Raw genomic sequence first — 26,193 nt, 5'->3', positions numbered from 1 at the left:
ATGCTGCCATAGCAGCGGGAACCTGAGATTATAGCCCACCAGAATCCCCATTCCTAAATCCGTCGACCTCATAATTGGTCCGAAGTGGTTTATAATACGGTATACTGCATTAGATCTATTTTGAAAGATATAAAATCATTTGAGTTCACCTCCATGGACTTACCATTGAAGAATGTTAAATACATTTTTTATGAGATGCACCTTTTATTGTACACCTGATATGATTAAAACATTGAAAATACTTAAAAGTGATAATAAAAGCCGGTTGTAGCCATTCCAATAGCTTGTGATGGTTTGAAAATACTTTTTAGATGTACTCCTTTCTAAAACAATCTAGTGCAAATTACCCGCCTGTAGAAATATCAATTGGGACCATTGTTGATGCAGGTGCATAGAGAACTACTAATTTGAATACTTCTATCCTTTGTTTTGGACATCCATCTTGTCCTAGATGGAATTAAATTCTTATTGTATCTTGGCCCTAGAATGAAGTGAATGTTTTGATTCCGGTTATCCACGATTCTGCTCATGAAGGAGAAATTGTGATTAATTCGTGGTTTAGGAGGATGGCTGAGCATGTAGCCCCCATCATTGCAGCAGAAAGCCTACCAAGATTCGTTCAGCATGTTGGTTCTTGAAGGAATTCGTTTTTAAAAGAGCAGTATGCAAGAAATTAGAAAGAGTTTGGTGGCGTTTGTATGGATGCTCATCAAGCCCAATAGAAAATGGCCTTGAAATCCTATCATAGAAACCTTAAGAGGACTTGCCGCTCCTTTTATATTCAATGTATCGGGGAAGCTAAGGATGATGGAAATTAGATTTTTTAAATCGTTGCTAACTTCATGGATCCAAAATTTGTGTCTTTCCTGTTGGAGCCTAGTCAGGCCCTTTGCGCCCAACAGTGTGACTGTTGAGTGGAGAATCCTCAGAATTGAATTTTAATTTGTCTGGGGTGAACTACGCTTTGGGAGACTCTGAATTAAGCGACCCGGTGAGTTAAGTTCCCATCCGTCATTGTCGAGTTCTGTGGAGGATGTGTTTGCCACATTTGTGAATTGTAATTCTGGGTCCCAGATAAATCCCATTTTCCCCTCACACGTTGAAGTCTATCTCAGATATTAATGCTCCATTATATCAGAAGATTTTGCGATGTCTCTTCGTTCAGTGGTATCACCAGATGATTGGAAAAGAGCCAATGTGATCCCTCTATTAAAAAAGGCTAATGCCGATCCTGAATCCTTGATTAACATCTAGGCCAGTGTTGTTACTTCCAGTAGCTTCTAAAATGCTGGAAAAGTCTGTAAACCAGCAACTCATTTCCTTTCTGACAGACAATAACCTACTTAACCCCTCTCAATCAGGGTTTAGAGTCCGTCACAGCATAGAATCCACACTATTAGAGGTCTCAGAGTCCATTAAGTTTAGTTTGGATTCAGGCCTCAATGTGGCTCTGGTGCTGTTGGACCTGTCAGCAGCATTTGATACTGTGGATCATAACATCTTGCTGTACACGTTAGAACATTTAGGGATGGCTGGTTCTGCACTGAACTGGCTGGGCTCCTTCCTGAAAGGATGTGAGCAGGTGGTATGGATGAAGCCATATGCCTCGGGAGGAAACCTTTACATTGGGGGGCAGGGGAGCCACACTGCTCCTCACTTAGTCCTCTTCAACATTTACATGTCTCCTTTGGCATATTTGGTGGAATCCTGTAACATCAAGATCATCTACTGTGCAGATTATACGCAACTACTGCTCATGTATGATGGCGATCCTGCGAGGGTGAGGGTTGCATTTTCTAGTTGCATGGTGGCCCTGCTCAACTGGCTGATCATCCATAGACTGCAGTGCAACCCTAATTCGGCGGACCCTGTTCAAGACTGGATTAGATTATGCCAATGTCTTGTACCTGGGTCTACCAGAATACCTAATTCAGCGGCTACAGGTCATGCAGAACATGGCAGTTCGCGTTCTCTTAAAGATTAAAACTTTTTAGTCAGTGTCATCATTTAAGGAAAGACTTCATTGGCTGCCAGTTGGGCAACTGATTAGGTATGAAGCACTGACTAGAACACCTCAAGCCCCCCACAACAGACGACATATGTACCCGAATGAATGCATGGTTGCATACAGCCCAGGGAGGTTTCTGCTTTCAAGTTCTGTGGGTCTTATTGTATTGTAATTGCATTTGTATAGCGCTTAGTACCCCTGACGAGGCGTTAAAGCGCTTTTTTCGTCGAGTAGCACACTACTCTGGGACCCATAGAGGATTAGTGTTGAATTTGTATAGTGAAACATGCTAGTAAATAAGTGGTGGATAGGTTAGTCAGTTATTTGGAAGGATAGCAGAAGGATAGTAGTGGAAAAAAGGTTTGTATTTGTATAGCTCTTGTTACCCCTGATGGGTTTTGAAGCGCTTTTTTGGTGAGTAGCACGCTACTCCGGAACTCATAAGGATTAGTGTTGAATTAGTATAGTGAAACATGAAATTAATTTGAGTGGTGGATATGTTAGTCAGTTATTTGGATTGAGACGGGTTGGGTTGGCGAGGGGTAGAAAAGGGAAAAAAGGTTTGCATTCATATAGCGCTTGTAACTCTGGGGTGTTGAAACGCTTTATTGGCGAGTAGCACGCTACTCTGGATTAGTGGTGAGTTAGTATAGTGGAATATGGAATTTGAGAAGTGAACATGTTCGTCTGTTATTTTGATTGAAAAGGATAGTGGAGGGATAGAGTGAAGGACTTTTCTTGAAATGTTATTTCTTTTTTGTTTTAGGTCTTAGCAGTAGGAGGAGGTTTTTGGATGAGTAAAAGGGGTTTTGAGGGGAAGAGTCAGAGGGAAGAGTTTAGAAAGGTTTGTTTTGGGGAATCGGTATAGTAAAAGAGGTGTCAGATGATGCAAAGAGGGGTAGAGTAGGAGAGAGTCTAGAAAGGGTTATTTTGGGGATCATAGTAGTGGTATGGGGTTTGGGATAAATGAGAGTGGATGTAGAGGATATATTGATAGATGTATAGGGTGAGAGATGGGGTAAGAGTAGTAGAAATTAGTTTGAGATGAGTCAGAAAGTTGGGTTAGAAGATATATTGAGAGATGTCTAGGGTGAGAAATAGGGTAGTGCATTGGAAATGCCAAATTAGAAGAAAGTGATACATATATAGATCCAAGTACATGGTGGTACATAGATGCACAATGGAAGCAAGTACATGTAGACCAAAGATTATTATTATTATTATTATTATTTATTTTTACAAAATTATTCTACCTGTTTTTACAAAGCAATACACAAAGATAGGTAGATATCTATAGTGAGAGTAAATTGTGGGTGGGTGGGTGGGTATTACCTAATGGGAACATGGGCAGCATTTCTGGTCCTGGTCCCGACCAGTCCCGACCAGGCTCAAACAGGCAACTGCCCTTGTCCTCTCTGCCCTTAGCCTCGACGCCCTGGCTGAGACGTCCTAACTCTGGCCTTTTATAACCCTAGTAATGAGGTGACCTCTCCACCAATGGGAACCCTAGAGCTAACACTATCCAATCACAACACTACCCCTAAAATCTGGAACCAGTCGGAGACTAGGACCTTACAGACAATCTTGGCTCTAGTCCAAGCAACCAATCAGTTTAAAAAAACCTTGATCTCTACGTACAGTAGAGGCCCTTGCCCTACCAGTAGTCCCAACCCAAGTCCAAGCAACCAATGGCACAGGAAGCCCTAGTCCCTACTTCCAATAGAAAGACTAACCCTACTCTTAGTCCCACACCTAGTCCAGCAACCAATCACACCAGAAGTCCTAATCGCTACTTCCAATTATAGGCCTAGCCCTAGTCTCAGTCTAGTTCCAACAACCAATAACACAAAAAGCCCTAGTCCCTACTTCCAATAGAAATCCTAACCTTAGCCCTAGTCCCACCCTACATTGAATGAATCACAGACCCAGAAACCAATCAGAACATAAGACAATTTCAGACCCAACCACTAGATGGCAGAATAGATGAACCAAACGTGTATCCAGAAAAGGATTTATTCCGCAAAACCAACCCCGCTCTGTGGTTCCCCGTTTTAAGAAACCATGGAGGGGAGGTTCCTCCTTTACTGTTAAAGCGACAAGTCTGTGGAACAAACTGCCTGAACACTTGAGATTTATCTCTGAGAAAGCTAAATTAAAAAAATAATGGAAAACATTATTTAGAGTCGGATAGGGGTTGGGGGCTCGTACTCTGTGTGATGCTCTTCGGAATTCCTAAAAGCACTGGGACACTCTTCGGAGTAGTTGTGCGCTATAGAAAATATTTTATTCATTCATGTTGCAGAAACTGTTTAGCCATTTGTATTATTCTCACAAGAAGTGACGAGGGCTTGGTAGGTCCAGCATATAGGCCCCATACAGCTAAGAAAAAAGCAGGATATGCTGTTTCTAAGTGGAGCGGAGTGGATGGAAGGAGAAGGAGAGGGAAGGATCAATTTGATGAAACCAGGTGTCCGTAAGTAGAAAAAGGTGGGGGATAGCTCCTATTAGGAGCAAGGACCCTCACACACCTCGGAAGGTGTCATGCTTAATCATTGGCCAGCTCCTCGTTGTGCCGGCGCTGCAGTGGCCAACGGGCCCGACAGGGGGCTCTGTGCTGGAGGTCTTCTCTGGTTACTGATGTGAAGCTAAAAGATAATATTGTGGCATGTGTGTAGTGAGTAGAAGTGTGAGAATGTGAGTGTGATTTAAAAATGGCTATGGAAATCTCAAATGTTATTTTATTTGCTGGGTTCCTGTGCTATGAGTAAAAAAACGACTGAAAAGTTGTGGCTGAGGAGAGAAAATTATACCCGCTTCAGCTAAGGGTGATGTATAAGGTGTGCAGGAGGTCGACATGTTTCATGCCCTATGTAGTCCAAGCGGATCTAGGCATTTCATCAGGACCGGGGATCCTCATCTACTAAAAGGGGACGGAACGGGTGTGTGTAAAGAGAGGTCCCGTCCCCTATAGTCTGGACTCGTGCTTTAGTCTTGTATAAGTAAATAAATTGACTAAAACGAGGTAAAGTGATTTATACCTTCTGGAAAAACACATGGGGGGGAAAGCACTAGTAAAAATGGTTAGACCACCACAGTTACAAGTAGTTTGGAGACTCGAGTGCCTGGGGAGGGACGGGGGAAGGGTAACTGCACAAGACATGATATAAAAACATTAGTGCAGATTCGAATTCAAAGACGGCCAGAAAGTCCATGTGTATGCAGTTCCACACGTCGAACAGTCATGCATGTTGTCGGCAATGCGGTGGTGTGCCACATTGCTATGTGTCCTGTAATAATGGCTGTCCTGCTGTGGGGGGTGAGGTTGTTCCACTGGAGGAGTTTAGCACCGCATGTGTCCCTTTCAAACCAGCCCATTGCCGGAGAGTATGGAATGACTCGCCTAGAAGGAGTGGTCTAGTGGTCCCAGCTGTGACGTCTAGAGTACTTGCTAAATGGCGAGAAGAGCAGTACCTGTTACATAATGGAGCGGTAAAATAACGGTAAAGGAATGAAGTGGGGGGGGGGGAAAGGGAAAGGAAGTGCCAGAGTGAACCGATGGGGGTTCTGGTAGCGGTGTTAAAGTAAAAGCAGGGCCATGTAAGCCAACACTTGAAAATCCGGCGTATGAATTGTCGTGCGGGAGAGGGGGCAACAAGGTAGAAGGAGATGGTGGCATATAAGATGCCGACAAGCGAATCCTTCCCTATAGCAAGAAAGTCTAGTGAGAACACCTAGTCAGCCCTTATGTGGCTGTAGTGCTGCAGTGCCGGGAGAGAAGGCTAGCGCGGAGTAGACTGGTGGTTTCATGATACGTCAGATCGTATAACCGCCAAGGGCGAATTGCTATGCTTGGATCATCTGTGGTAAATTGTATTCCATAACCGAGCCAATGGTAGCTAGGCTGACTTCCAACTTCCCTTTTAAAGGTTAGCTAGCAATAGTATATTTAAGAGTATGTAGCACCTTTCTGTGCTGGCTTCCTGGCCTGTCAAAACGTAGTAAGCTCGAGCCATATTACAGCAGCTGTGCTTAAAACAGAAAGGGTAACAATTGAAGTTGGTGTTTTATCTGTCAGGCTAGTTCACCAGTCCTCCTGGATAAAAGTCCAAAAACCAAGCTCCTTTTGAGATCCTAAGTGTCCAAAGTGAAAAACAGGAAAACGCACGGAACAAGTGTGATAACCAATATGCAGAAATTCTGAACTCCATTATGGTGGTTGCGGTGCCCGAGAGTACTGTTCTGGTGGGTGTCACTCTATATGAACTCTTAAGGCAGTGACGGTGGAAAAGCCAGGCCAAGTTGCAAAGTGGGTAACAGGCCGCTGCACAGTCCATACGGTTAACCAGTGTTTCTCACTTTCCCAAACCACTTATTCTGATACATAATGCAAGTGCTCCTTCCTGAAGTATTCAAGCAGGTTTGAGTTAATCCGCCTTTACCTTTTGGAAGCATAAGGACTTTGTTGGAGATATGGGGTTTCTTACTTCCCCCAAATAAATGTGCAAAGCTTATTTTGAAAAAGATTAATATCCTTGAAGATGGAAGTTAGAAGATACAGAAAAAAATCAAATCATAGGGAGAATGTTCATTTTTTTACCATGTTGATTCTCCCTAGCCATGATATGTAGAGGGGATGCTGTTTTCTAATACGTTTAAGAGAGCTATTGGGCAGTAACTGGTACAGTCAGTTGGGTCTTTCCCAGATTTAGGAACAAGGGCTATCTCGACCTGGCCCATTTTTGGGGTGAGACTTGTGTCCTGTGTGAAAGAGTTAAACAGTGCAATCAGGTGGTCCTGTAAGCGGAGATGGAATACCCTATAAGATTCTAATGGAAGACCTTCTGGTCAAGGCATGGAATAGAGAGCCCTGCACAGTTCAGTTGTATCAACGGGTGCTGTCAGTAATTCCCCACTGTATGGTGTAATGGGTCCCAATCATAAGATTGGAAGTAAGTACAGATGTCGGAGAGATTTTTCGGACCATGAACCTAGAGCGTTTGCTAGAATCTATGGAAGGTTTCTTATTTCTCTTTACTAATTTCCCACCTGTTGGTTCCTGTTTTAAGACTAGCAATGTGCATTTTAGCCCTGTGTGCCCTGAGCTTACGTGCAAGTATGGTACCCACTTTGTCCGCTTTATCGTCGAATCACTGTTTTGGCACATACAAGAGTATTCCACACAGTTTGTCCTTTGGCAGTAGCTGGCCTTGCAAGATGACCAGTCTCTGATTACGCCTCAACAGGACTGTGGTCAAGTGGAGTATTTTGTGATGTGGGTGTTTGACCTCGCCATGTAATACTAATCACAGTACCCCAAAGATGGTCCTTGGATTCACACTAATGAATCCTTAGCTCAGTCCTGGTAGTGTGGCTAAGAGCAGAAAGGCAATATTAGAGTAACATGTGTTAAGCATTCCAGAGTGCCTACACGGACGATAAGTAATTGACAAGACTCAAAAGAAATCTGACACCAATTTATAAAAAATAGAGTGTATTTTTATCTTAATTTAGACGCCAAAAACAAATGGAATAGCATACATGTAACCGAAGTTATAGATTTTTGAAGCAATATAAAATCAGTGCAAAGTAAAACAATGAAACTTTATCATCGCAGTCAATAGGAAAAAAAACTAGTGGCAATCGGTCACTTTCATGTCGAGTTGCGTGGTGCCCTTGCAGGGCAAAGGTGATGTGGGTCCCAGAGTCCAACTTATGATAGCTAGTTCAATAAACCTGGCTCATGGAACCCGGGTGCAGATTTATCCTGACTGTTGAACGGGAGCTGCAGGAGGGCTGATTTTACTGCTAAAATGGTGCTGCAGAGGAAAAAGATACAAAAAAACAACAATGAGGTGGTTGGTGACATTGGTTGATGGTCTGATGATGTTCACTCTAGGTGCAGCATTGAGTAAAGGGGTCGGTTGCTGGACTGCCAACCAACAAGCCTTGGCAGCGGTAAGTATAGCAGAAAGTTACTTCAGCGTCTGCTGGTCCAGTGCAATGCGGTAGCTGCCTGTAACTTCCTGGAAAGCAGGGCTACAGTTCCCATAATGCACTAGACCATCTGAATTTGGGTAATCCCTCTGAGGTCCCAATGACCAGCGATTCTTGGATTTGGAGCATTGTTTTACCTGCAGGGTGCTAGTGGCACTAGTCCAGTGGAGTCTGAGGGTGCTACAAAATTCCACAGGAGAGATTGCCTAGGACAATTCTCGATCAGGAAGTTCCAGGTGCATTGCCACAGGTGCAGGGTATCCCTCTTCTGCTTTGTGCAAGTTCTGGTAGAGTTACAAGTCTCTTCTTCTGTCCTCTTTGATGCAGGTAGTTCAGAATTGAGGTTCTGATGTCAGAGGTGTCCCTTAAATCCTAGATTTAGGGGAGTTAGGGGTGTGGGAGCCAGTTGCCATTGGGCTGCTACTTCCTACAGCTAGTTTGCCCCTGAGGTGACCATATCCGGGGGTGTGGATCACCTTTTCTACCCAGAACCCTTATTCGGCCACATCTACAAATTTGCCACTTTATTGATGTAAATTGGTAGTCCTTCCTCTATTTTTGCGAAATGGCCCGGTTTTTGGGTAGCACGATCTGGTCACCCTACTTGTAGGGGATGGGAAATCCTTTAAAAAGAGTCATTTTCTCTCTGGATTTCAATTCTCTTTTCGAAACTCAAGAGCAGCCACATTGTTGTGGTGTCGCCAGGGTTTTAAGTTGAAGCCTTTTCAATATTACATACAAGCCATAGTTGCTGCTTATTTATCTTATGCAACTAACAACCATTGACAAAGCCAATAGTCCTGACTTGTAGGTATGATGGTACTTGTTGTATCATATATCTGGATGCAATGACAGAAACAGCACAATACAAGTCGGGCGGTAGACTATGCTAAGTACAGATTTTTAGCTTGTGTGTCTTAACCCATGCCCTTAATTCCAATGGCCTCGCCCCTTTGCGAGACTCCCCAGTTTTTTCATCAGACTTAAAGCCCTGGGTATGATGTTACTTGTTGTATCATATATCTGGATGCAATGACTGAAGCAAGAAAATACAAGTAGGGTGGCACACTATGCCAAGCTGCGCTCTATTAAGAAGAGAAATTCAGCAAGTCTACAAACATGACGTGTGCTTTTCACGCCATGTTTGTAGAGTTGCTTCATTTCTTTTCTTAACAGTGCTAGGCTGCGGGGTGATTGTGGGCCATTGTTAAAGATTTCAGGTTAATCGCAGCGCCCGTCTGGAGCTGCAATTAATCTGCAAACTTTAACAAAGTCACACAATCCCCCGCAGTCCAGCTCTTTTTAAGAAGAGAAATTCAGCAAGTATACAAACAGGACGTGTGCTTTTCACGCCCTGTTTGTAGACTTGCGGAATTTCTTTTGTTAAGAGAGCACAGGTGCAGGGTGATGGGCAGATTGTGTGCTTTTGTTTAAAGTATTCATGTTAATTGCAGCTCGTGACAGTGCTGCAATTGCCATGAATGCTCTACATGAAAAATACCTGTTTTTCGCGCTGCTCGCTTTTTAATAGCAGCGGCGCAAACGTTCTTCTTTGTGCTGTGTGTGCGCGCTCCACACACAGCACTGCGTACTACGTTTTAGCAGAGGTGCGCGGGGCGCATGCGCGCACGTTATTGGGAACAGTGCACAGCAGGGTATGTAACACAGTTCACTTTCCAAAGTCCTCAAACTTTGCAATCTGAGAATGAAAAGTAATTGTAGATGTAAACTGACTTTTAACCTCTGTCTCTGACCACAGAATAAATGTGACAAGATAGAAACAAGATTTAAAGACTCTTTAATGCTCCTTCACTTTGTGAGTGAATGGAACACCAGTTGTTTGTCAACTCCTCGAAAGTGATGAGTAGGCCCTAAATATAGGTCGCCCTGATAAAATATGGCTCACAATAGCGAGTGGGCAAGTAGATTTGTTAAGGCCTGCCTAGGCCAGGGTTTCCCAAACTGTGGGTCGTGAGCCACTGGTGGTTTGCCAGCCTTTTCGGTTGGCCACAAATGTTCACACAGTAAATAAAGATGCCTTTAAATTCTCCATCTTGTCACATGTGCTGCACTTCAAAGACAGGTCATATGTCAGTCTGTCTTCTGACAAATTGCTGCTTTTTTTTATCATGTGGGAATCGGTATTTATGAACTCCTCTCACTTTGCAGGCAGAGAAAGAAAAGTAAAATGAATTATGTGACAATATTGCGGAGATACAAGGAGTGTTAGACTGTAGGATGTCTATTTATTTTTTTAACCCACAGTAAATGTAAATGAACTGGGAAAGCAAAAAATACTGCTGGTTTGTTTTGGAATTCTGAAGTGTGATCAAAACTAAGATTTCAATAGGATCCGAACAAATCAAGACACTTGACTTGTCACAAAATGATAAATATTCATAAACACTTTCCACACATTATCCATTGTGTGCAATATAGATGCATCTGTAAAACTGTATGTTGGTGTAAATTTAGTGAACAATATTTTCTCACATACTCACAAAAGGGAAAGGGGTCCCCTGGGGACCCCTTCCCGTTTGTGAGTGGTTTACCACCTACTTAAAGTAGGTGGTAAACTGCGAGTGTTTTGCGGCCGCAAAACAATAGTACATGGCAGTGAGTTTCCCTATTAGGGAGGGATGCCCCTTCCTGATAGCGAGAGTCGCAAATGCTATTTTGCGAGTCAGTGACTCGCAAAATAGCGTATGCACATGCCCATTACCCTTTTTCGGTCGCAAATGGGCCAGTCTCCAGTTTGCGCGCTCAGAAAAGGAGCGTACATCTGGTCCCAGGTGTATTGATTTTTTTTTTTTTATTATTGTATTAAAATGTTTCCACCACACCTCAGAATTACAGCAAATGTACTTTCCTAATTATGATATATTCTGAAATATTTGCGCAGTTAATTTGCAGACATTTCAATTTTGCTGTGTGTTGGTAAATTTCAATATTTTACAGTTACGCTCACATGGGTTGGGTACCCAGCAGGACTGTCAAATAAATCCTCTCACTTAGAAGTTGGAGAAAGAAAAGTAAACACCAAGCTTTCTCAGAAGACAGACAGAGCCTGACGTGATTTCTGTCTTTGAATGCACTATAAATATGACTAGATAAGAACTAAATGTATGGGGCTGGTTACAGAAAGGGAGCGCTCATAGAAGAATACAAGGAGCTCTGGTGACTAGGCTTCCTTCTAGGGTGGGACAAAGAAATGCTGGGCAGCCTAAAACTAATAAAGCCAGCAAATAGAAAGCAACCAAATGTAAGTTACAAACCACAATGCCAGTGGTAAGCAATGGGTGGAAAGCATTTTTGGCGCCAGCTTTCATAATGCTTCCCAAGATGTATTCAGCAAAACGGGCCACGTGGTAGGCTTCTCCTGCCCATTAAAGCTAGGTGGGTTGTGTAATTTGGTAATTCGAAAATTTGGGTCCTGGTTCTAAAAGTTTGGGACTCGCTGCTTAAGGCAGTAGTGTCGATCGCACCCACAGTAATTGTATTTACAAATGGGTGAATAGCGACATATCCAACTGGAGGAAAGATACAACGCCCAGCAGCTGGAGATGTTAATGCATTGTCATTTTATGCACTGATTTTCTGTGCTTGCCTTGTTTCAGCTGACTGCAAACCCTCTGAAGTACGGGAATTCACAGGCGAGTACTTGGAGAAGGTTCTGGAACCGTCAGGGTGGCAGGCGATCTGGCGCACTGATGTCTTCGAGGTGCTCGTGGAGGTAAAGCCCGTTTGTTCTGTGGAGACGCTTGCTCTCTGTTCACTGCTGCTCCCTAGCTGACTTTGGTATTCATGGTTTCCCTTCTTGAGCTGATTGAAGCCTGCGTTCAGAGTTAATTGACTGGTGGCTAAAGTATTGGCTCACAAAGAAGGCATTAAGGATTCACTTGCTGAGGGTTATGCTGCGGGCTCACTTCGTTGACAGGCTGCTGGATTTGAAGCTGCGAAATATAATTGCATTAGGATTATGTAAATTGGCACCTAGCTTAAGTGTAAGTAAAACATATTATGCTCCAACAGTGTAGTTGCCCCAGGGCTAATTTGTTTGCATCGTAAATTTGCAGTTAGAAATTTGCTGAGCCTCTGGTTTGCCTGTGACACTAAATTTCGTGTTTTGATTTCAAGGTCGCAATTTTTCAGTTTGGAGTGTACAGAAATCAAATTGTTGTATTGAGAGACATTGATCTGTATACATATCTACTGACACATTTAGAGTGTTTATGCCCCAAAACATATGTTGATATTTTACAAGTTGGGTTGGCTTTGTTTTGAAGATGGCCTGCACACATTTGACTGTTTTACAAGAGCACCCATAAAAATTGGTGCTGCACAGAGATACTCGAGTACTCAGTACTCTAGATCAGAGCACTCGCCTTCCTTGCGCAGCACCTTATCCGTAACATGGCCAGGACCCTACACGTGCGGTTGGCCTCCTTTGCCTCTGATCCAGTCCGATGAAGCGATACCACCAGTACCACTCAAAAAGGGGGTGATCCCTGACTGCCTTGTTTGAAGCGGGCCTAAAAAGTCTGCACTCTGTATCTCCTGTATATTCCTTTCTGTTTTAGGAATATATGCCTGCATGCAACAAAACAGTTCTTTATTCATGCCTTTCTATCATTGGCCTCTTTAACAGAATCCTACATACGCAGCACTTCAGTTCAATACCTTCATCTTCAGTTTTTTTAATGCTAGTTTATGGTATGTTTAGGGTTGCCAGATCGGTATGGCTGACCTGTCTTCCCCCTACAATATGGCTGACCTGTCTTCCCTCTACAATATGGCTGACCTGTCTTCCCTCTACAATATGGCTGACCTGTCTTCCCTCTACAAATCATTGTCGACTGTATTGAATCAATTGAGGCAACACAATGTAACTTCCAAACTGCATTGATTTTGAGTGACTTGGATGGGCCTAAAATAAAGCTTACAGTTAGCAGTCTAGCATTTCTACGGTAGTCTGCTGACGTGTGCTTTTCCAGGAATGAAGTGCATTTTGCAATGATGTAGATTAGAAGAAAGAAAGCTTGTTGCATACGGTCGAGTTATTTGTTCCTGCGGGGCTACTAAGCGTTTCTCACCAGCCTTTCTTTCCAGTAGTAATCCAAATTGCTGATTAGCATGGTGTAGAAACGAATCTCCATCCCTGGACTACGCTGTTTGTAGCCTTTTGCTGACCCATTGTAGCCTTTTGCTGACCCATGCTACTTGCTATACACACTATCTCTTTCATAAATGTATGGCCCAAGGGTTATTCACCAAGTCAAATGAGCCTTAAAGTATGTATGATTTAGAAGTAAGATATATGTTTGCTCTTTCAAGTCTGTTACTCTGCTGCAAATATCTTTTAAAGTTTCTGCTTTTATAGAAAATACCTTGCAAATGATGGTTTCTTTCATAAACCAATCTGATAAAGAATTTAGACAAAATAAGCTGAATTTACTTTTGCTTATTTCTTAGCTGTTGTAGACATAAACATTAGATGCATCAAAATGCATAGACTGGACCAGTTTAAAGTTTAATCTAAGTGCTTGTGTGCATAATCGAGGTTGATGCGGAGGTCAAGGTTGAAGGCCGTACGTATTTTCTTTTTATCTATTGCTCCCCTTCTGGTTAACAATTCTACAAAATGGCAACTATCACTAAAGTATGGAAGCACCCTTACTTGCGTCATGGCGAGATTTTATTGTCTAGGAGTTCAAGTGTGTCTTTGGCCTACCATCTTCCCACACTACTGGCTTTGACATTAAACTTTCGATTGCGCCTTGCTATTTAAGTCTGAATCTGACAGTTTTCTCGTTTCAGGTGATTGATGTTGAATATTCAACTCTGAAAGCTGTTGTGCAGCTCAGCGAGCCGTTCATGTGTGAATCTCGTGTCAATACTTTCACCAGGGAGTGCATGAAAGAACTGCTTGAAGCCAAAGAATGTGTACCCCTGCAGGAGCTTTTTGTTGTATTTGAGGAATCCGGGGAATTTGACCAAACTGCTCTAGCTATCGAGCACACCCGGTAATTTTTTTTAAAGTTACCATAATGCTTTGCCACTGTTGTGAGTTCTAAAGCACAGTTTTTCTTTTCACCCCAACATACCTGTTTTTAGTTGTTGTGCACTGTTGTGCTCTTGTGAAATTCAAAATGGCTGGACTCCCACCCTTTTAATACAAGTGTACTTTATATTTTCTGTGTTAAAACACGTGACCTCTGGAGTTTGTGTGTGATCCATAGAATTAGAAGGTATATATGTCTTCCATTACAAGTCTTTTGCTATTTATGAGTCATATCATGGATACATTCCCCCTGGAGTCGGATTAGGATTAATGTGGCACATGACCCATGCTTTCTACACCTAAGGGAGTTGTTTCTGTGATGGCAATAATGACGCCTCATATTCTTCTGAGCTATTTTGTACTTTAATTCAGAGCTCTACTGCAATACCCGTTTATGGAAGCAATGTGTACAAAAGAAGCTTGGATGATGTCATCAGTGAGGTCATCATTTTTGATGTCATTAGCGATGTTCTAAATGATGTCATAGAACACGTCATGAGTGAATTCATATGTGAGGTCATAATCAGTGCATGGCGAGGGCGCAAGTTATGAAGCTCTGCTAACTATAACTGAGAAATATCTTTTTTTGTTGTTGTTCAAAATGTAAATATTGGCACAGACCTATTCACCTAACTATAACGTTACTTAAACCTTTGTATTTCAGTGACTGAGTATGTATGCATGTGTGTGTATGTATATATGTGTGTGTGTATGTATGTTGTGGAAAGAAGTGGAGATTTGGCTGTATAATCCTGTGTAATTCATGATGATTTACATATTTGACACCTAATCTTATTTTAGATTTTTCTATCAGAACATATGGAGAAGCTGGGATGAGGAGGACGAAGATGACTTTGACTATTTTGTGAGATGTGTCGAGCCTCGACTGAGAATGTAAGTGCAATATTTGTTCAAGGATTTATCAGAATCCTCGTAATTGAGTCTAGTGACAGATTAATGCCCCGATACCCAGTCATCGGGGATTTGTGTTATAGAGAAAAGACCTCCTCATGCACTAATGAGTATTGAGCCTGTTCCCGTAAATGAATCCCTCTGCTCCACAGAGAGGTCTAATGCCTTGTAAGACACAGACCTTGCTTCTGTAACCGGATGTCCCTTCGCACCATATTACAGACTTGGTGAGCTTTGGGTGTTCTTTATGGGTCTTTTCTTGGGATTTTGGCCTCTGAGTGCAGTCTGTAGCCCCTCCTCATCTCATGGAAGCCTGGTCTTCCTGTTACATTAAGAAGTTTTACAAAGCCGATCTTCACAGCATAGACAGTCTCTAAAAAGTCTACATCAATTTCCTAAAGATTTTTTTTAATTAAGAAAGCAACTGGCAGATCAATTACATCATAGCCGAGTGATGAGTAGAGATATGCATTGGGTGCCCTACACATACACTTACTAAAAGAGAGAAGTCTTTATCCTACTTTTGATGGCCTGGGAGTCATCCGTTTGTCCCACATCTTGAGGTAATATATTCCATAGTGTGACAGCCTGGACCAAAAAGACAACCTCCCCATTTTGAGTGTATCTCTTTCTGATGGATACTTCTAATTGAAGATTCTTCTCATTTAGAATATCCCCAAATGGCAGGCTGAATCCGAAGTGCTCCCAGATGGCGCTAGGTGGCGTCATGCTGCTCTTTGGGGACTTCGCACGCCCTGGAAGTGACAGGGTGAAGCCACATATAAGTGACACACCGCATATTGCCGTCAGTTCCCTTCTTCCAATGCCTTCCCACATGGCTCCAGAGCTCTGCTTCCAACTTTGGCAGCCTACTAACCGTTTCAAAACTCGCAACAATTGTGTGTTGGAGAGCTATGTGCCCTCCAAAAACTACAGATTTCAAGCCATGCCACAACTACAGAAGGTATCCATCACCGACCTGTACGAAGTGTCATTAATGCTTGGGTTCTCGGCACTACTCCAAGCCGTGCGACAGGTGTGCTCTCATGCACCAAAAAGCTAGGCCAGACCGGGAAGCAAAACTCTCCAACCAGAAGGGGTTGCAATTGAAGGATAGATCTTGAGCTGGTCACATGCCTGCTCCCACAAGAGGCTCTGTCACTCTCAAAGTGTTTGGGTAAGTCAATCTAAGTGCACATGCACGCATAAGAAGATGAAGGTGGTGAGATGGAGCAAGGGCATCAAGATCAAGAGCACACTCCTTTAAAGTCTTCAGAATTTGAACAGATTCCACAATTTGGTCCTAGTGCACCATGGGTTTCCAAGGCCATAGTTGACTCCTCAGCAAGTAGCTTCCTTTTTTTTTTTTTTTTAAGCATGCCAAGCTGCAGATTTTTGGTCGCCTGTGGTGCGCGTTCATGCCTCATTGAGCCGCAGGGGTCTCCAGCTGGAATATAACCAATGGATCCTCGTATGGATTCCGGTGCAGATTTGGACACCGGCTACACCGTCCATGCCTGTTTTTGCCATAGTGATTCCAGTGGTGTGGTAGATGACATGTTAATAACACTGATGTCTATCGCTGAGCCAAAATCTGTGTGTTCTAGACCAGTGTTACGTAATTATTAAAGTGCAACTGCTTGTCCTACAGCATCTCTTATTCGAGACCTCTGCCTCAAGCAGCAAAGGCTCCTTTCTCTTTTAGGCTCCACTTCTGGCCTAGTCCTGGTGGAATAAACGGTCTCAAGACCCTCACAATGATGATTGGGATGGGCTTTTCCATACCATTACACGGATGACGCTTTGTATCCAGACCTGGAAATGTCAACTGGTTAGATAGATCCTCTGAAACAGAATTGGACTTGCCACATAGGCTACCAACAGAACCCTGTTTGTGGTGGTTGGTCTGAGCGTAGCTGATACACTATAACTGCAGTTATCCATAACTGAGACATAAATGAACCTTCTGAGCTTCCACAACCAGGGCCCTCTTCATCTGATCCTTTACTGCCATTTATGAAGCACTTACAGATGCCATTATGGGAACTTGAGCAAAACCATGTTCATGCCCACCAGCCTATCACCCTGTGGCTAAGCGTTCTAAACCGGCTCCTGGTGATTCAGACATTTTATCTAAACACATGATACTAGAGATCCTGATTGTACTGGCCTCAACAAGTAAGGTCCTCTGGATAGCGATTCTGATAGCAGCACTTTTTTTGGGAAGAGAATCTCCTTCAGATCCATTAGTGCAGTATGTCTGTTGGGCAGGTACATGCACGCATTATGGGACACGGGCAGCAAGATCTTCTTGACAGTCCCTAAGAACCTTAGGGCTTCAATGGCCCAGATGATACTTTACAGCCAGTATGCGGCCTGCCTGAACACCTCTGACTGCATTAGCAGAGCTGTTGGCATCAGTGTTGTGATCAGACAACGTACCCAGATAAGGTTGACAGGGTTTTTTCAGTGACATGCAGGTAAACATAATGGATATGCTGGAGTCCAAGCTCTTTGTACAAAAGGCTGCTTTGGTCTTAAAATGGTGCAAAGACCGTGCATCACTGCCAAATCCTTGGGTCTGTTGGCACCTGCAGAACAATTTCCTCACTGATTCAGGAAATTCAGGAGCTGCTCTAGAGGGTTTCCTTCCAGTCCTTTCCATCCCTCTCTGCCAGTTGGTCAGCATCAGCCTGGTCCTTTTTGAGCTGTGGTCACAGTGCAAGTCGGATACGAAAAGGACAGCAGGGACTGCAGTCTTAGTAGGCCCTTAATTACTTATTCCAGGCTGACAGGAGGCAAGATCCAACATTTCCTCAGCAGCTGGAGAGCCATTATGTCAAAGGGATGGGTCTTACTGATGTATTTAAAAAGGCGATGCCCTTCCCTTTATTTCATCTTGATGTTTCAGGATCAGTCCTGTGTTTTGGTGAAAAAGGCAAAGGCTTTTTGGTCTCATAGACTTGTGTATGTATCCTCATCATCCTGAATGACCAGTTTTACGTGCAGCCCCTGCAGGGGACCCTCCGTTCCAGTGTCCGGGAAGCTATTCAGGCTCCATTTAGATTTCAAAAAGGCAACAGAGTAGCATCTGCAGTGGTGGGTGTTGGACAGGCCACGTTTCCTCCTCCACCCATAGATCACAGTGGTGATGGATGTGTCACTGCTTTGTTTCCACCCCGAGGTGGTGCAGGGCTTTTTTGATCAATGGGCAATGCCCAGGCTGGCTCTATTCACCAGCGTGCAGTGTCCGCAATGTTGCACGCTGGAGTTTCCTCGAAGTCATTTGTTAGGAGACCTATGCCATCTGGAATGGAACATGGCGTACCTGTCTGCATTCCCACCTCAACATCCCCTTCGCTTCCTCCAGTTCTGAAGACAGACAGAACAGACAATGCCCAAATCATTCTAATTGCCCCAGACTTAGTAAAAAAGAGTGAGGGATCGGGAGCTTCTGAGCCTGCATTTTTGTCCTACCAGTACAACTACATCTAAATTAATTTGATTTTCTAACTGTGGTATCTAATGTCGTCCTGGCAATCAGACGCCTGTCACAAAGTCCATCTATGTGTGTCGCAGGGAGAAATATTTTACTTGGTGTGGTGCCGAAATACCCATCATTTACAGGCCAGGCCTTCGGATGTTTGCCTATTTTAAGTGCTGGCTGGAAAAAAGAAACAATGTGAAGTGTTCCATTTCTGCATTATTGACCTTCCTGTGCTTGCTGGACCAGCCGTTCTTGTTAGTCTCTGTTTGTGATGTGCTTCATTAAAGGTTTAACCCACATGTTCCCCCCACAAACAATTTGTGATGCCTCAGTGGAACCTGAACCTTATTCTGACACATCTTGTATTTAAGCCCTTTGAGCCTCTGTGCAGCTGCTCTTTAGGGTTATTGACGGTGAAGACAGTCTTTCGTAGTGCCATTTGGCTGCGCCACATGAGTGAACTGCAGGCATTCAGTGCAGCCACCCTACACCACCTTTTTTCCAAACAAGTTGGTCCTCGGGCCACAAGCGTCTTTTTTTTTTTTCCCATCAGTCGTACACCTTTTTCTCATTGCACAATCAAATACTCTGCCGGAATTCTTTACTCTGCTTCATCTCTCAAAGTAGAAAGAAATGCTCCATCTTGATCCAAAGAGCAAGTGAAGTTTCTACTTCAACCACCCAAAGGACCATTGGTGAGGGACTCAGCTATTCATCGGATTTGCACGCATGAAAGTGCAATAAGGGGACCTTGTCAAAGTGGATAGTTCTTGATTTCAAGACGTGCTACTCACTTGCCAAGAAGTAGCTCTTGGAAGGTGGGAGGGCCCATTTAACAAGGGCCAAGGCACCTATAATGACATTGGTGTGACAGGTGCCTATTTTAGACATCTGCCAGGCTGTGATGTAGGTGTTGGTACATGCGTTCAGGTAACATTAATGCCTTGATAGTACAGAAGATCCACCAAAGATCTGACTGGTATTATCAACAAGCTCACCACAGAGGCAGTCGAAGAAGGCTGGATCTGTAAAAAGGAATTTGATTTCCTGAATAGAAAATACGGCAGAACCCCAGTCATCTATATTCTCCCCAAAATGCATAAATATCCAATCAACCCCTCTGGCAGACCTATTATCTCTGCATGTGGTACCCTCCTAAAACCACTAGCACAATACATATGTGTTTTCTTCAAACCCTTTGTAATTGGTACACAGGCTTACATCAGGGACTTAATGGATGTGATCAATAAGGTGTAAGGTCTTCCCTCTAACAAACAGTGAGAGTATGCAGTAACCTTGGCACTATACACTAATATCCCTCAAGATGAAGCAATACAGGTAATAAGAGCCACCCTAGAAGAGCCACTCCACACGACATCCCAACTGAATTTTACTGGCGCCCGCCACACTATGCTTAAAAAGTTACTTCTTTGCATTTAAAAATCTGTACCTGCAAGTCAAAGGAGCTGCGAGGAGGTGCAGCTTCTCTACAGAAGTAGCAAACCTGGTCATGCCCTTTTTTGAGATGAAATATATTTACAACAATGAAAATCCATACAGAACCAACATTAGACACTGGATCAGATACATCACCGATGTACTTATGGTGTGGGAGGGAGACAAATCGGCACTTATGGCATTCCATGAATGGGTTAAACCAAAGGACAGCCGTCCTTAACTTTACCATGTCAAGTGTCCTTTCTCCTTTCTTCACCAGCCTACTGTGTAGTTATAACGAGAAACTACGTTTCTTCCCATCCTCCAGTGCAAGCAACCTACACTCCTGGATACCTCTACAACATAGAATATACCATGCTACTCGCATACAAGGGGATTTTTTGATGAATCCCGTTCATTTAAATTCGCAGCGTGCACTTACCTTTCTGCACAATTGCTCTAGAAACACAGATGAGCATTTAACACATGGACTACAAATCCATTGGCACGTGTAGGAAATATATTTTAATGTCACTCCTTCCCCAGCAATATTTTACTTGCAATAGCTGGGCCTGCATGTGAGCTTAGTCCTCACAATATAAATGGCCAGAGAGTTTTGGTGACATAGCTTTTTTAGTTTTATTCGGCTCTACATGCACTATTATTCATGGGTACCTGTACTTGATTTTTATCTGAAGGTGCACACCAAAAAGCCCGAGCACCTTGAAGTTGTTTTATATTGTATATATCATCCTATCTTTAGGTACTCCCTTCTTCCACTGTTCTGAGGACGCCCACTGTTACAAGGGCCGAAATGTGTCGACATTTTCTTCGGACGTGCCACCCAATCTTTAATCCACCAAATAATCTGGACACATACTAAAGAAATAGAGGACAGGATTGTCCTTCATGTGATACCACTTAAAGGACTATATTCTATATTGACTGCTCATTAAATAAGGAGTGCAACCACATCACTCAAATCAACTGGAAGACTGAAATTATTTACTAGTTGTTACATTTTTTATTGTATATGTATTGCCAGAGGCACTCCCATATATTGGGACCATATGATGACCTTGGCCTACCATTGATTTAAGGTGTTTTGATTTATTCTAGTTTGAATGTACGACATTTTTTCTGCATGTGCACTCTTCCTTGTTCTTTCATTTTGTGTTTCCTTGTAGCTTCAGAGTGGAAGTGTAACAGCCTTGCCAGGAACGGAACGTGTGGGATGTGCATTTGAAAGCAAGAGAGAAATGTGTGGAATGTACTTCTCTGTAGCGGAGTGTAGTGTTCTATGCGGTGGTGCTCAAATTTGCATTAGGTTGTATATTGGGAAGTTTTATGAAGTTTCTATTATTGGCTTTGACATGCCCTCATGCCATCTTGAATTCTGACTCTATCTAGCTTGAGCTTTGAACACACAAGCAGGCCCCCAGATCACTCAAGTTGTTTTGGCTATTCATGTTCAAGATTGTTTTCTGTACTTTTGGAGATGTTTTCTTCTTTCTCAAGCTATGCTAAGATAAGGGACTAGAACGTGTGGGAGCGCAGAAGAGTATGTGAACTCCTTTGACTTTGGAATGCTAGCATGGAGAGCGGCAAACTCCAGTAAGTTTCCTTGGCGCAGAGGTCTGTCTGAAACGTCTAGTGAATTGGGATTATAAGACTGGAGTTTGACTTGGAAAGCGTATTTTGGACCTGAATAAATGAAGGATGTGTCTTAATTCAGTGTAGCAGTTCCCGGCTTGCTGAGTCTCTTGACCCCGGCTGTGAATCCCGCTGTCTGGAGCGGGCTAAGCAGTTATTGCAGCTGATTCAGTTTATAAATATTTATATCTTTTCATACTTTATTTGATTCCTTGTGTCTGATTACTTTCATTTAACAGTACCTATTTCTTGCAGTGGATGTCCAGTATTATTATCATTATTATCTGCTTGTATTTTATTCCATGCATTTAACAGTTGCATTTGCTTACTTGTGTGTTATTATTGCTTGTATGTATGTATGTGTGTGTGTGTGTGTGTGTGTGTGTGTGTGTGTGTATATATATATATATATATATATATATATATATAATATGTCGCTCCTCCACACCAGAAGAAGCGCGGCACGCTAAAGGCGGGTGCTTCCAATGCGGAGGTGCCCTGCAGTCTCTATTGTCTCTCCCAGGTTCCTCCCAGATTGAAAAAAGGAATCTCGAGCACTCACGGGAGAGTAGTTTTGCAGCTTCGTTTATTACGGCAAAAACAACAAACGCGTTTCGGAGCTAGTTCTTCATCAGTGTTGTTACCTAATTCATCACAAGGTACTCGTTTATAAACATATGATCGCTTTGTAAACATAAAAGTAGTCGGAAGGGATGGCGGCCAGTAACTCATAGGCGCCATCTTGGAAAGGTCAAATGTTTGCTTATCGTTAATGTTATATGCAAAAACAAAAGCAAAAAAGTAGGGTTAGACACAAATGAACAATTCATCCTGCTCACTGGCCCATGTTTTTGACAATATCGCCAAATCCTCGCTTATCATTAATGTTATATACAAAAACGAAGGCAAGAGAGTCAGATTAGACACAAATAGAACGATCAATTTGTTACGCTTAAAGCACATTAACCCATGTTTGTAGATAAAGAAGACCAACAAGAAGGGGCGGCTGGAAGAGGAAAAGTCAGAAACAACCAAACCCCTCGAGCCACGCGGAGCAAGAGGGGAGGCAGATGGTAGAGGCAATTGATCAGCTGACCATAATAAATCAGACCCCCAGAATCCTAACTCCCATAGAGGAATCAGTATTGAAATTGGGACTTTCATTTTGTCCACAGAATCGTTTAGAATACACTCTAACGAGAATTTACATTTTCAAATTGGTGCGAAAACTTAAATTGCACAAATATTTCAAATTAAAACCTACAACTCAAGAGGCGAGATTCCTTAGAGCTCAGAACAAGGAAACAGACTTGCTCGCAGTAAATGATCTGACAACCCTAGAAATCCTGAAAGACCTACGAAAAGAAGGAACTCTGGAAGAAATACGAACATTTACAACCTTGACACAAAGAATTGAGGAATCAAATGTGGCACAAGAAGCTCCGGCTAGTGGATTTAAGCAATCTTCCCAATTTCTACCTCAGATGCCTATAGATGCAATTGAAGTCTTTTCTGAGGGAGTGATCAAGTATCTAATTGAATTTCGTGAAGATGCAGGAAACCGCAAAGTAAACCAGAACCTAACTCATCAACAGAAAGCTGCAGTGAAAAACCTTCAAGAAGATGTTTCAATGATCATTAAACCCTCAGACTAAGGGGGAAACATTGTTCTGATGCCCCGTGAACAGTATTTGAACAAAGCTATGCGGCAACTGCAAGATTCTAACTGTTACGAATCAACTACAAAAGAAATATATCTAGAAAGCATTGTGCAGCTGCATTCCTTAATCAAAAAATGGCATGAGAAAACAATGTTAGATCTTGAAGAATACCTGTTTTTAAGAATGACAAATCCTATCACACCCACATTCTATCATTTACCGAAAATACATAAAAACGCGGCAACACCTCCAGGAAGACCAATTGTTTCTTCCATGGGTAGCTTAACTGAGAATTTGTCGAGATTCTTGGATCACTTTCTATTTGAATTTGTATTGAAATTGACATCTTACATAAAAGACACTACCGACTTTATCCACAACATTGAAAAAATCGAATGGGATCCGTCATATTGTATGATTGTATTGGATATTACTAGCCTTTACATGTGTATTAATCACTTTCAAGGCTTAAGTGCGATTTAAATATTTTCTTAAAAAAAGAACTTTGAAATTCGCAATTGGAATTAATTGAATTCTGTCTATTTAATAACATTTTTCTCGTCTAGGGAGAGTATTATAGACAAATCTAAGGCACTGCGATGTGCACCTGCTTCGCCCCCAGCTACGCGAAGTTGTTCGTGGGCTGGTGGGAGGAGCAGGTGGTCTGGACCACTAACAACCATGAATGGACCAAGGAAATAGTGTCCTGGCATCGATACATCGATGACCTTTTTCTAATTTGGAAGGGTTCAACAGACAAAGCTAAGGAATATATTCAACATCTTAACAGCAATGATGTTAACTTGCACTTCTCAGGAGAGATTAGTCTAGTGGCAGTAAACTATCTCGACCTGAGAATAGAAGTGAAGGAAGGAAAATTAACAACCGCCCTTTATCGAAAACCGACGGCAGGAAATAGCATCCTGCATGCCTCCAGCGGTCATCCTGAGAGGTTGAAAAATAGCATACCGTATGGAGAATTCCTTAGATTAAAACGGAACTGCTCAAGACAATGTGATTTGGATCAGGCAGCGAAGAGCAGCTTCAGTCGGTTTGAAACCAGAGGTTACGACAAAAATCTCTTGGAGAATACCTTACAACGAGTCAGACAGTTACCCAGGCAAACAAAAACAAACTAATAAATCAACGGAAGGTCAATTCCGGCTGATTACGACTTTCTCTAATGATGCATCTAGTCTAAGAACAATCTTGAGAAAACACTGGCATGTGTTAACATCAGATCCAGTAATTGGATTGGATATTCCGCTGGCCCCCATGATTACGTTCAGAAAAGCACGATCTTTCAAAGATAATTTTGGTTCATAGTCATCTAGATCCAATTACCTGCAAAAAGGGTACCTTGAAAGAGATGAAAGGATTCTATCCCTGTGGAAAATGCAAGGCCTGTGCCTTTAGTAAGAGAGTATTAAGTTACAATGTTAAAGGCTTAAAAAGAGGGAGGACCATCACTAAATTCTTGACCTCCCAAACCTCACATGTCGTTTATTGTTTGAAATGTCCATGTGGACTTATGTATGTTGGCAGCACCATACACAGTGCCAAGATTAGAATTTTAGAACACAAGCGAGCCATAGCGAAGAAAGATTTTAATTACCCTGTAGCACAACATTTTGCCATAAAACATAAGAGCAATAGGGATCTTTTGCAGTTTTTTGCTATCGATTGTGTTCCAGTACATGCCAGAGGAGGGCACAGTGTCAAGATTAAGACGACTGGAATCGAGATATATAATCGATCTCCAGACAAAAACCCCATATGGGTTAAATTCTGGAGAGGAATTGACAGTACATCTAGGGATCTAGAAGTATATATTCCAGTAGCCATTATTGTACAGTAATGCAATAGATTTTCCGAAATTACGTGGTGTTTGGGCAAATGACTGTGTATCTCCTTTCTTTTTGATATTTTTTGAAATGCTGACTGTTTATTAATTTATTAATATGTAATTTGATCTGAAATATCCAGCCGATACACGGCTTTTAGAAAGGGTCTAGCAACCGTTTATTTTCTCTGGTTGCTAACTGCCGATCCACTGTGATATTATCTACAAACATGGGTTAATGTGCTTTAACCTCTTCTGTGCCCATGACGAGATAGTCTAGTCATGAACCCCATCCACTAATGCAACGCCCGGCACAGGAGGGGGAAAGGGCGTGGCACTGAAGGGGTTAAGCACAACGAATTGATCGTTCTATTTGTGTCTAATCGGACTCTCTTGCCTTAGTTTTTGTATATAACATTAATGATAAGCGAGGATTTGGCGATATTGTCAAAAACATGGGCCAGTGTGCTTTAAGCAGGATGAATTGTTCATTTGTGTCTAACGCAACTTTTTTGCTTTTGTTTTTGCATATAACATTAACGATAAGCAAACATTTGACCTTTCCAAGATGGCGCCTATGAGTTACTGGCCGCCATCCCTTCCGACTACCTTTATGTTTACAAAGCGATCATATGTTTATAAACGAGTACCTTGTGATGAATTAGGTAACAACACTGATGAAGGACTAACTCCGAAAGGCGTTTGTTGTTTTTGCCGTAATAAACGAAGCTGCAAAACTACTCTCCCGTGAGTGCTCGAGATTCCTTTTTCCAATCTGGGAGGAACCTGGGAGTGGAAGTATATGTGTGTGTGTGTGTGTATATGTATATATATATATATATATATATATATATATATATATATATATATATATATATATATATATATATATATATATATATATATATATATATATATATATATACACATATTCACTGAAAAAACCAAAGGTTTCACACACGTTATAGTTAGGAATTAGCATTTAAAAAACCTTTGAAATTCACTGAAAAAAACCATAGGTTTCACACATGTTATTGTTAGCTGGACATTTCGCTCGTAAAAAACCAATGAAATTCCCCCGTTATAGTTAGTTCAGCTAACTATAACTCGCGCGCCCGCAATCCAATGCTTTTGACG

General features: G+C 42.3%; 1 protein-coding gene across 1 annotated transcript in view; it reads left to right on the top strand.

Moving 5' to 3' along the window:
- The window catches only part of SHCBP1 (SHC binding and spindle associated 1), a 185,859-nt gene that overhangs the window by 35,919 nt on the left and 123,747 nt on the right, over nt 1-26,193 (top strand). The window contains exons 3-5 of the mRNA XM_085637554.1: nt 11,620-11,735; nt 13,820-14,025; nt 14,865-14,957. Of these exons, the coding sequence (XP_085493680.1) occupies nt 11,620-11,735; nt 13,820-14,025; nt 14,865-14,957 (415 nt within the window). The remainder of the gene's footprint in view (nt 1-11,619; nt 11,736-13,819; nt 14,026-14,864; nt 14,958-26,193) is intronic.

Source organism: Triturus cristatus, chromosome 12 (assembly GCF_964204655.1).
Source record: "Triturus cristatus chromosome 12, aTriCri1.1, whole genome shotgun sequence".
NCBI classification, from domain to species: Eukaryota; Metazoa; Chordata; class Amphibia; order Caudata; family Salamandridae; genus Triturus; species Triturus cristatus.
This window is presented reverse-complemented; position numbering and strand designations above follow the sequence as displayed.